Source organism: Helianthus annuus, chromosome 8 (assembly GCF_002127325.2).
Source record: "Helianthus annuus cultivar XRQ/B chromosome 8, HanXRQr2.0-SUNRISE, whole genome shotgun sequence".
In the NCBI taxonomy this organism is placed as follows: domain Eukaryota; kingdom Viridiplantae; phylum Streptophyta; class Magnoliopsida; order Asterales; family Asteraceae; genus Helianthus; species Helianthus annuus.
In genome coordinates, this window is record NC_035440.2 from 51927859 (window position 1) to 51937951 (window position 10093).

The 10093-nt window shown below is 39.6% G+C and overlaps 2 protein-coding genes across 2 annotated transcripts; one reads left to right on the top strand and one right to left on the bottom strand.

The window, feature by feature from the left end:
* The first annotated feature begins 1382 nt into the window (after positions 1 to 1382).
* Positions 1383 to 4537, top strand: LOC110872889 (PHD finger protein At2g01810). Its single transcript, XM_022121791.2, has 3 exons — positions 1383 to 1831; positions 1944 to 2202; positions 2762 to 4537. Exons 1-3 carry the CDS (start codon positions 1540 to 1542, stop codon positions 4443 to 4445), a joined length of 2235 nt encoding a protein of 744 aa, XP_021977483.1. The 5' UTR covers positions 1383 to 1539; the 3' UTR covers positions 4446 to 4537.
* A 78-nt stretch (positions 4538 to 4615) lies between these two features.
* LOC110872888 (G-type lectin S-receptor-like serine/threonine-protein kinase At1g34300) lies at positions 4616 to 7391 on the bottom strand. Its single transcript, XM_022121789.2, has one exon. It carries the CDS (start codon positions 7177 to 7179, stop codon positions 4798 to 4800), a length of 2382 nt encoding a protein of 793 aa, XP_021977481.1. The 5' UTR covers positions 7180 to 7391; the 3' UTR covers positions 4616 to 4797.
* Positions 7392 to 10093: the final 2702 nt, after the last annotated feature.

The following is a 10093-nucleotide window of genomic DNA, read 5'->3' on the forward strand; positions in this document are numbered from 1 at the left end:
GTAAAAAATTTAATAGGTTAAAAACGTTCGTAAAACCGTGCCAAGTAGCACCAATGCCACAACGACATCGACTCTCAACATCGTAAAAATAAAATAGATAAAATGGTAAAAATTACACTGAACGAAAAGGAGACTAAATCGTTGAACCACGCACACCCGTTACAGTGTGTTAATGCGGAGAAATTAACCAGAAACGTAAAAGGTAGAAAATAATAACTTAGTCGATCTAGGACCCGCCCGTTGCGGCGAAGTTTTCAAAAGGGAAAAAATGGGCGCGTTGCGACGGGTCTGTCAAATATGGAGAAATAGAACAAAAACGTTGAACCTCACATGCACGCTACGACAAGTTAACTCGCAAAATTTAGAACGAAACGTAAATGAAAAACTTGCGAAAGATAAAAAGTATGGAGGACCAAAGTTGTAAATAATAAAGTGTTGTGGTAAATTACAAAAGATGAAAAAGTTTGAGTTAAAAGTAAAAATTTCAAATGGGTTAAAACGTAAAAGATAAAACTTTAAGGTTGAAAGTGAAAAATCAAGTAATGGATTAAAATGTAAAAGATAAAACTTTAAGGTTGAAAGTGAAAAATCAAGTTTTTTTTTTTTGAAAAATTCCCCAAGCATGGGGTACAAGTCATGATGCACAAAAAAGTTGATAATTTATATATGGAATATTTCACATTTAAATTAAAATCTTTTAATTTTATATTAAAAACTAAACGGTATCGTTTCATGCAAACAAAATAAGACATTCAAGAATACAATTGTAAAAGAGTTAATATTCAAAATGGTTCCTGAGGTTTGCTCACTTTTGCCACTTTAGTTCAAAATCCAAAATTTTTAAATCTGGGTCTCTGGGGTTTACATTTTGTTGCCATTTTAGTCCAAATTTTAAAAGCCCCCTTTTTTGACTGTGCAACCAGCCTATTTTGTCCTTTTGCGCAAGGGTATTATAGGTTCTTGATCTAAGTTTGTTATAATAACTCATAAAAACGATCAAAATACCCCTGCACAAAAGGACAAAATAGGCTGGTTGCAACAGTCAAAAAAAGGAGTTTTTGAAATTTAGACTAAAATGACAACAAAATGCAAATCTCAGGGACACAGATTTAAAAAATTTTGATTTTGGACTAAAGTGGCAAAAGTGAGCAAACCTCAAGTACGATTTTGGCTATTAACTCATTATAAAAATTGAGACTTAAAAACATATGGATTTCAAATAAAAAGGAAAACAGGTGAACATAAAAGAGAGAAAGCAAAATATAGGGGGTGCAAACGTAGTTACACAAGTGGGACCCACACTAACACACACGTACTCTTACCCTATCACAACAAAGTCCTCACTCACTCACACAATCCCTCGTGAGAGTCAATATACCGTTCCCATCCCCAAAATTACCATTCTACCCCTACCACCCCTTGCATATTCTCCCGCCCTCAAATGCCCATCTTCGTCATTTTGACAGTTAAACCGAACCCCACTCACACCCCCATTCCACCATTTTCGCTTCTTCAACAAAATTCTCCATTTCTCTAACAATGGCGATGTTAGAAGCTTGCATCAACACCAACACCACCACCAGAAAACGAAAACAACGTATCTTCGAGTTCAAAACTTTCCCCAAATCAATCCGCGACCGGTCCGCTCCGTTTCGCGACAACATTCGATCATTTCTCGACGAATTCTGCGAACAAATCGAACCACAACTTAACATATGGTCTACTCTCCTTTTATGCGAATCAAACGGCGTCGTTTTCCCTCTTTACACTATTGAAGAACACATCAACGATCACTCTCTTCGCCCCTTCTGCTGCCACTGCAAATTCGTTGGTCAGTTTTTCAGTTTCACTACTTATTTTACTCACTAAAACGGTGTCGTTGAAGTGTTTAAGTTGTGAATATTTTTATTTTAACAACTGAATTTGGTTTTGTGAAAGTGAAGGATGGGGACATCATTTTGTGTGTAAAAGAAGGTACCGGTTTATGATCCCATCGTACGGTGATAAACAGCCGATGAGAGATTACGATCAGAACAACAATTTGGAGCTTGATGATTCGTATGTTTTGCATGGATTGATTCACTGCAATGGTTTTGGTCATCTGATTTCTGTTAATAAGTTGGATTTGGGTTCTGCAAATTCTCTTACTGAAGCTGACGTCATGAGTTTTTGGGATGGTATTTGCACTTCACTCAAAACCAGGTTTGTTTTTTCTTCGTTTTATGACGTCATCAATAACTCTGTTTATTAAACAATCTTAATTAATTGATTTTGAATGAAATTGATTCTAGAATTAGTGTGAATTTACGTTAGATCTTAAACGAATTTAATTCTATAATTAGTATATTATCATGATTTTTTTATCTCGGTTTGATGACGTAATCAATAACTCTGTTTGCAAACAGTCCGAATTTGCACTCTACAGTTGATTTTGAATGAAACTGATTCTTCAATTAGTGTGAATTTACGTTAGATTTTCAACGAATTTGATTCTATAATTAGGATATTTTCATGGTTTTATCTCTGTTTTCTGACGTCATCAATAACACTGTTTCCAAACAAACCAAATTTGCACTCTACTGTTAATTTTGATTAAAACGAATTCTACAATTATCGTAAATTTACATGGGTTTTAAACAAATTTGATTATACAATTAGTATCGATCTACAACGAATTTGAATTTGTATGAATTTACGTTGATTTTAAAAGAATTTGATTTTTAAATTCTTTTAAAAATATGTATGAATTTACGTTGTGCAGGAAAGTATCAGTGGCTGATGTTAAGTTAGATAGATCTATGGAATTAAGGTTAATTCATGGAGTGGCTTTCAAGAGTTCATGGTTTGGAAATTGGGGATATAAATTCGGTAACGGTAGTTTCGGTGTAACAGAGGACAAATACAGGGGAGCGGTACAGTTTCTAGCCGAATTAAGCCTCGATAAGATCATTGATGACTTCAAAAGTAGTCGCCATCGAAACAGGCTTCAACGAATGATTTGTAAGTATCAGGAGTTTAGTGAATCGCGACTGCGTTCGTTGAGTGAGCTTATGCAATGTGTTCTTGAGTTTAAGGAAACTAGAGAGATTGAGAGGGCGATTTTGTCACCGAGAAAAGTATGTAAGTATGAACATTATGCAAGCGATGAAGAAAGTCGAAATTCGATGTGTTTGGAACAGTTTTTGACTTCTCTGCTGGATGCAGACGGTAGATGGCCACCGAAACGAGTGGAGTATTCGCTTGAAGTGATCGTGAAGTTACTGAAACAGAAGAACGATCCGATTTCGAGAGATGAGCTCAGGGAAAGGGCCCGACCGTTTGTTGGGGATACCGGGTTGATTGATTTCGTGTTAAAGTCGATTAATGTGTTAAGTTTTGAGAATTATGTTATTCGACGGGTGGTCAACTCGTTGACCAGGTTAGTCGAGTTTGAGATCTGTGAGGCTGCCTATGATCTGGTGGACATGAAACCGGTCTCGTCGTTGTGGAAACTTGAGCCACGATGGCCGAAGCAGAGGCTCGAAAGGACGGCTAAAGTGATTGCAAATATTCTGAAAGATCATAAGGTTTTGAATCCGGGAAGAAACGGGGCAATGTCGCGTAAAGATTTGAGAAATATGGCTAGCAAGTATGTGGGTGACACGGGTTTGATCGATTTCGTGTTGAAATCGATCGATAACTTGGTCGTCGGGAATCATATCATTTCCCGCACGAAAAACCCGTTAACCCGTTTGATGGAATTTGAGATCCGAGACCGAAACAGTGAAGAATTTGGAAGTGAAGAAGAGAGAGATGTTTATGGAGATATATTGTTTCTGTACAAAAAAGTTCTATTGGGTTACCCCTTGTGGAACTCAGTGAGTCAAGCGTGTAGACTCGTGTTGAACAGTAAATATTTCGTTAAAGAATGGGAGTTAGGGGTAGGAAATGCCGAGTTTATGACACTAACATGCCGGGTTTTACCGAGTTTTCATGAGTTGGACACTGAGTTGACTCGCCCACTGCCACCTGGCGAGTTGGTAATGGTGACACCGTGGATGACGATAGCCAATCTGCGCGAGGTGGCTCAGCGTGCACTGAGAGACACATATTGCATGATGAACAAGTTTGTAGTAGGGCAAATTGGGGGATTAAAGGGGATACAAGACGAGATGGTGCTAGCGTACGCTGTGGAGGCGGGTGCGGAGGTTTGGGTTAGAGGGTGTGGGTTGGACTTGAGTACAGGGCTTAGGTACGAAGGAGGCGATGGATACGAGTGGGAATCGAGGGTGGAGTGTGTTTGTGGGGCCCGTGAGGACGATGGAGAAAGGATGGTGGCGTGCGATGAATGCCACGTGTGGAAGCATACTATGTGCAGCGGCATAGATGATGACGAACTCGAACTCGGGGAGTTCGTGTGCGGTGATTGCGATGCTAAGAGCAAGAGTGAGCTTTTGAGTCAATAGGCAATGCGTTGGGTTTGGGAGATGAGAAGGAATATTTAATTAATTTATTTATTACTTTATATTACAAAAATATATATGTGGAATTTAAGAGATTTGGTTTTGTAGATCATAACTTGCTCTCCAAGTAAACTATTAGATGCTAAACCAGTAGAAGTAGAAGATTTGAACCATTGAAAGCTCTGTTAAGAGTTAAACAAATAACCCTATATCTACCATTAACATTTTTCATACAATGGGTAAATATACAAAACAGACATTGAACATTGATTTATTTCTTTTATTAAAACAAAAGGAATTTAACTAGGGAGCGTCACACTTTTGTACTCCTAAAAACATAACCATTTACTACTTACTAGTCACCCAAGAAAAATATAGTAGGTTTCTTGGGTTCCATGATTTCCACAGTTCCTTCGATCATCTTGGCCACCTTCCCCATCGACGGTCTCATCTCAGGCCGATCTTGCAGACACCATATGGCGGTCTTCACCATCCGTGTGATCATGTCCTCATGGACACGACTATCATACGATCTCCTAATCTCCTTGTCCAAAATATCCTCGATATCCATTTCACCATACACCTTGTCAAACGCCCATCGAGGGAAGTACCAATCTTCACTATCCATTTTCGAACCCTGGATGTTACAGTTGCGGACCCCAGTAACAATCTCTAACAATACCATTCCAAAACTGTAAACGTCTGCTTTTGGTGTAATTTGATCACTCTTTAGCCATTCGGGTGCCATGTACCCACGAGTTCCACACATCTTTGAGTAGCTAACCATGTCTTCTTTCTTTCTAAGTTTTGACAATCCGAAGTCTGATAACTTGGGGCAAAAATCAGCCCCGATAAGTATGTTCTCAGGTTTGATGTCACAGTGGAGCACCCATTCTAGGCACTCCTCGTGCAAATATGCAATTGCCCTTGCTATCCCTAAAGCGATACGGTACCTAATCCCCCAATCAAGCACGGGCTTTCGATCCAACAACCTGCTTTCGTCAACATCTTCATCTACATAATCTCCATCTGAATATTCGAATTTATTCGAATGGAACAAGAACTTGTCTAGCGATCCGTTTGGCACGTACTCGTAAACCAATATTCTCTGACCCTTCTCAGCACAAAATCCCCACAATCTGACTAAATTGAGATGGTGCATTCGAGCAATAATCGTGACCTCGGCCCAGAACTCATTATCCCCACTCGTAACATTTTTCAAACATTTAACCGCGACAATCCGGTGATCGGTCAACACACCTTTATACACATCACCAAACCCTCCCTTCCCAACAACACTTGAGAAATCATTTGTAGCCGCTTTAAGCTCTGCGTAGGTAAACCGCTTCGGCCCACCAGCAGGCAAAAACTCAAGCCCGAACGTCCGAGCCATGTCTCGATATTTCACATATTTCTTAAGGAAAACCCAAAAGAATGCCACACCACTAATCAACTCTGCCGCAAATAGAGTCGATATAATCGCGATATTTCGGGCCGTTGACGATGACTCTTCCGGTGGGAAAGGAAGACTAACTTGAACCGGGCATGTCGTCTCAAGAATGCTCGTCAAGCCCGTAAAGTTCGTCGTATCTCTTTCCGACTTATCAACCCGAAGAAAAAAAGTCGCTTCTGTCGCCGGAGACCACAACCCGTAATACAACTTTCTCACAAGAACACAATACCGTTGCCCGTCATACTTGTACCCGAACCCGACACACTCCGGGTCATTCAAGCACCCGCTCTGACATATCGTAAAGTTCCACGCGTCGATATTCGTTTGGCTCCCCGGATCCGACCCGCCACTAAAATTCACATAATCCAACTGCAAAAACTTACTATCTCTCCCAATTGTAACTTTCCTCCGGCATCCTTCCCCACCGGAGTTTCGCTCGAACCCCGGCGGACAACGGCAGACCGTCGTATCATAAGTATCCCCATACATACATATCGAATTCGGTCCACAAGTCCCCTTAACTCTACACAACTCCGGCAAAGCTTGCCAAACAACACTCCATTGACCCGAACCCGAATCGAACCCATAAATCCTTAAATTCCCATCTTCATCCAGCTTCAGTCTTCTCAACGATTGATCACCGTAATCAGATACAATAAACGTAGCGTCGTTTGATAATTGCATCATCCCGTTATCATCTAACGTTTGAAACGCGTTGCCACTTTGATAATAAGTTGCTTGTTCATAACTTCCGGTAAAAACTAAATCTTTTCCGGTAAACTGGAAAGTTCCGTTTTTAACAGATAGAGTTGTTCCGTTAATATTTTGATTCGGAAGAATTGTATTTGTAGGGTGGCTAAAGCTATTCCAGTTTCCAAACACCAGATTTCCGTTATCGGTGAGTCGAAGAACACGAGTAGCGTTGCCGGATAACGTCGGAGTTCCCGGAATTTGGATTCCGGCGAGACGAAGTTCGCCGGAACCGGTGATTGATAGTGAGGATGATGTGTTGACCGGTGAGTCATCGTTGACTGACCAAATTGTTGTTGTTTCGGACATGTTATTGTAGAATATGGAGAAGATGAAGTGGTTGCGGGAGTTGGGTGATGGGAGGAAGCCGGCGGAGAAGACGGAGTTGTTTGATACGAGGAATCTGTTTTCCGACGGTGTCCATGGGAACTCCGAGGTTGAAGTTGAAGTGGTTTGGTTTTGGATTTGGGCGTACGAGGTTTGAGAAGTTAAGAATAGGAGGAATGTTATGAAGAGGGGGTGTGGGATTGGCATGGCGGCGGTGTGCCGGCGGTGTAACGGTGGTTGTTGGAGAACTGTTGTGGAATAGTTTGGTGGGTGGTATTAATAATATGGGTGGTCGACGTCGTATGAAGGTTGACTGAAGACCATTGACTTTGGGTATATATGGTCTACAAGTATTATCTAGTGGATTTAATTGCTTGGTTGGTAATAATTGCTTCAGCCCCCGGGTTTGAACAACTTGCAATTTAAAATCCTTGAAGATTGGTTATACTTATATATACAACTTGAATGAAAGATATGATAGTTTTAACGTATTAGAAAAAAACAGTTAGGAGAGATGATAGTACTTAAAAGAAGTTAAATATTTTTGTCGGCCAACGGAGCTTATTAAAATATAGTATTAACGTTTCTTTTTGATGAAAAAACTAGAATGTAAATAGTATTTCTATATATAGAAGTAGTGTTAGAAAAACACGGATTAACAGATTGGGCATGTTTGTCTAAGCTTATTATAGTTAAAAAGGACTTTTTGAAAACAATTTTTGGGAAAAGGACTTTTTGAAAAAAAGTTTTTAAAAAAAGTGTTTGGATTAGCTAATTGATGTAAAATGACTAAAATGGTCATTCTTTTAGATATAAGGAGTAAAGAAGGGTTATATTGGTAATTTGTAGTTTGAAAAGTTAAAAGGTGCCAAAAAGTCACAATATTGTGACTTTTTGAAATCTCCTTTTTCTTCTTTGCAAAAAGCCATTTCTAAAAGGACTTTTGGCTTAGCCAAACACAAAAACAACTTATTGCTTTTTGATAAGTCAATAAGCCAATAAGTTGTTTTGAAAAGCTTAGCCAAACATGCCGTATATAAACAAATTTCTTTCAAGTTGATTAAGATACGTTAATTTTTATATTCAAAACATTAGACCGTAGGGTATGGTGAGGCTTGGGTTGGGTTGGGGCATTTGTTGACACGTGGAATGGGAGCCTCCCCACCGCCTAGTGACGTGTCAGCGGGGTATGGCAGGGCGTGGGTTGGGTGCACGGCGTGGCAGATTGTTAAAAAAATACAAAAAATTTATAAAATTCACACAACATTTATAAAAAAAAACCTACAACTTCATTAAAATTTTAAAAATTACATAATCCTAAAAATTACATAATTTCTAAAAGTTACAAAATAACAAACCTAAAGCGTTAGATAAATTTCAAAAAGGGCGATCTTGTCGAACACCTTTCGCTCCTTGCCTCGAAACTCTATTTTTGCCACCGCCACCCGGTCCTCGTGGCTTAACTCGCCGCTCGGAACGGCTTCGTAGTAAGCCTTGAAACGATCGAGGTTAGGTCGTAGCTCGCGCCATTTGTGTTGGCACGCGTTGACGTTGTGGCGGTCGTTACCGATGTTATATCGGTAGGTTGCGAATGCTTCCGGCCAATATTTTGTTTGGCCCGGTTGCCGTCTCTTCATAGCGTCAACGACGCTTGTGACGAGAGCCAATTCTTCCTCGTGAGTCCAAGATGCCATGTTCTTCGGTGGGGTAGCGGGTTCGTGAGATGGGGGGACCAGTGGGGTAACGGGTTCATGAAAAGTGGGTAGCCGGTGGGGTAACGGGTTCGTGGGATGGGGGGACCAATGGGTTGGGGGTTACATTTTATAGGGGTTGTTGGGAGACCCGGGTGGCGGTTTGAGGTATGCCAAACGGTTTGAATTTAAAATTCAAACTTTCAAATGGCCGCTATGACATGGTGGGGTGAGCGAATGGGAGGCAGCCAGCTAGGATGTCAAGACCGCCCCACGCCCGGCTTGAAACCCAAGCCCCAAGGGCCACGCCCCAACCCAAGCCCACCCGGGGTGGTGGCTTGGGCGTTTTCCCCCAACCACGCTCCAACCCAAGCCCCATACCCCATAGCCTTAAAACCTTAAAAAGTAGAAAAACTTTTAGTCTTTTATCAACTAGTTCACGCCAACTATCAAACAATTCTCAGGTTGGTGGGTGTGGAGGAGAGTAGTCCTTTGTGGATGATCTGTCACGTAGATGGCCACATTGATTTATTTAAATCTCGCCAAATAATAAGAACTAGTTTGTACTATCCGCGCTCTGCGGCGGGAGACCCGATTTATAAATTTTAGAGTTAATTGCCAAAATCGTCCCTGAGGTTTGGGCACATTTTCCATTTTCGTCCAAAATAACACTTTTGTACCATTTTGCCCCTCACGTTTGTAACTTTTTGCCATTTTCATCCAAACCACTAACTTAGTTTATTTTTTCTGTTAAGTTAAAGGATATTTGGATGAAAATGGCAAATATAAACCACAGGGACGAAAATGGCAAATGTGCTCAAACTCTTTTTAATTTCTTTTATTTAGTTAATTTTGTCACATATATAATAAAAAAGAATATACATGCAATTTTTATACGAAAAAAATAATAGTTTTGTCACATTTTTTTTATAAATGTTCATCCATCCACTAACTAAGTTACTTTTTTTCTATTAAGGCGAAAGATGTTTTAAATTTTATAAATTATTTTTTTATTAATTTTATAAATTAATACAGGATCTTTTATTTATTAAATTTCAAAAGAAATCTAAATACAATTATGAATATTTTTGTATTGTAAATTAGCTATAATATTCTTTTTAACGAGCAACAATACCATACTTCTTTGGTATTGGTACCAAACTGCACCATATCGGTACCAGTTCTCATTTTACATGTTATGGTTACCACTACTATAGAATGAAACATCAGACGCGGTCAACGTTTTTTTAGACACGGTAAAAAAAACCGTCATCAAAAAGTGAGATAAATATTGTTCAAAATTTGTTTAAGAGACAACCAAACCCCGTCTAAAGGGTTTTATAATGAACCAATTTAAAATGCTTGCATCTTCCGAGCCATCCTACTACATTTGCCGGATAAAAACAAGTTTGAGTTTTAAGTTGATTTTT

Excerpts from the sequence above, each read along its gene's own strand:
- LOC110872889 (XM_022121791.2), top strand. The coding sequence starts at position 1,540 with ATGGCGATGTTAGAAGCTTGCATCAACACCAACACCACCACCAGAAAA. Across the intron at positions 1,832-1,943 it reads CTGCCACTGCAAATTCGTTG|GATGGGGACATCATTTTGTG; the intron begins GTCAGTTTTTCA and ends GTGAAAGTGAAG. Across the intron at positions 2,203-2,761 it reads TGCACTTCACTCAAAACCAG|GAAAGTATCAGTGGCTGATG; the intron begins GTTTGTTTTTTC and ends TACGTTGTGCAG.
- LOC110872888 (XM_022121789.2), bottom strand. The coding sequence starts at position 7,179 with ATGCCAATCCCACACCCCCTCTTCATAACATTCCTCCTATTCTTAACT.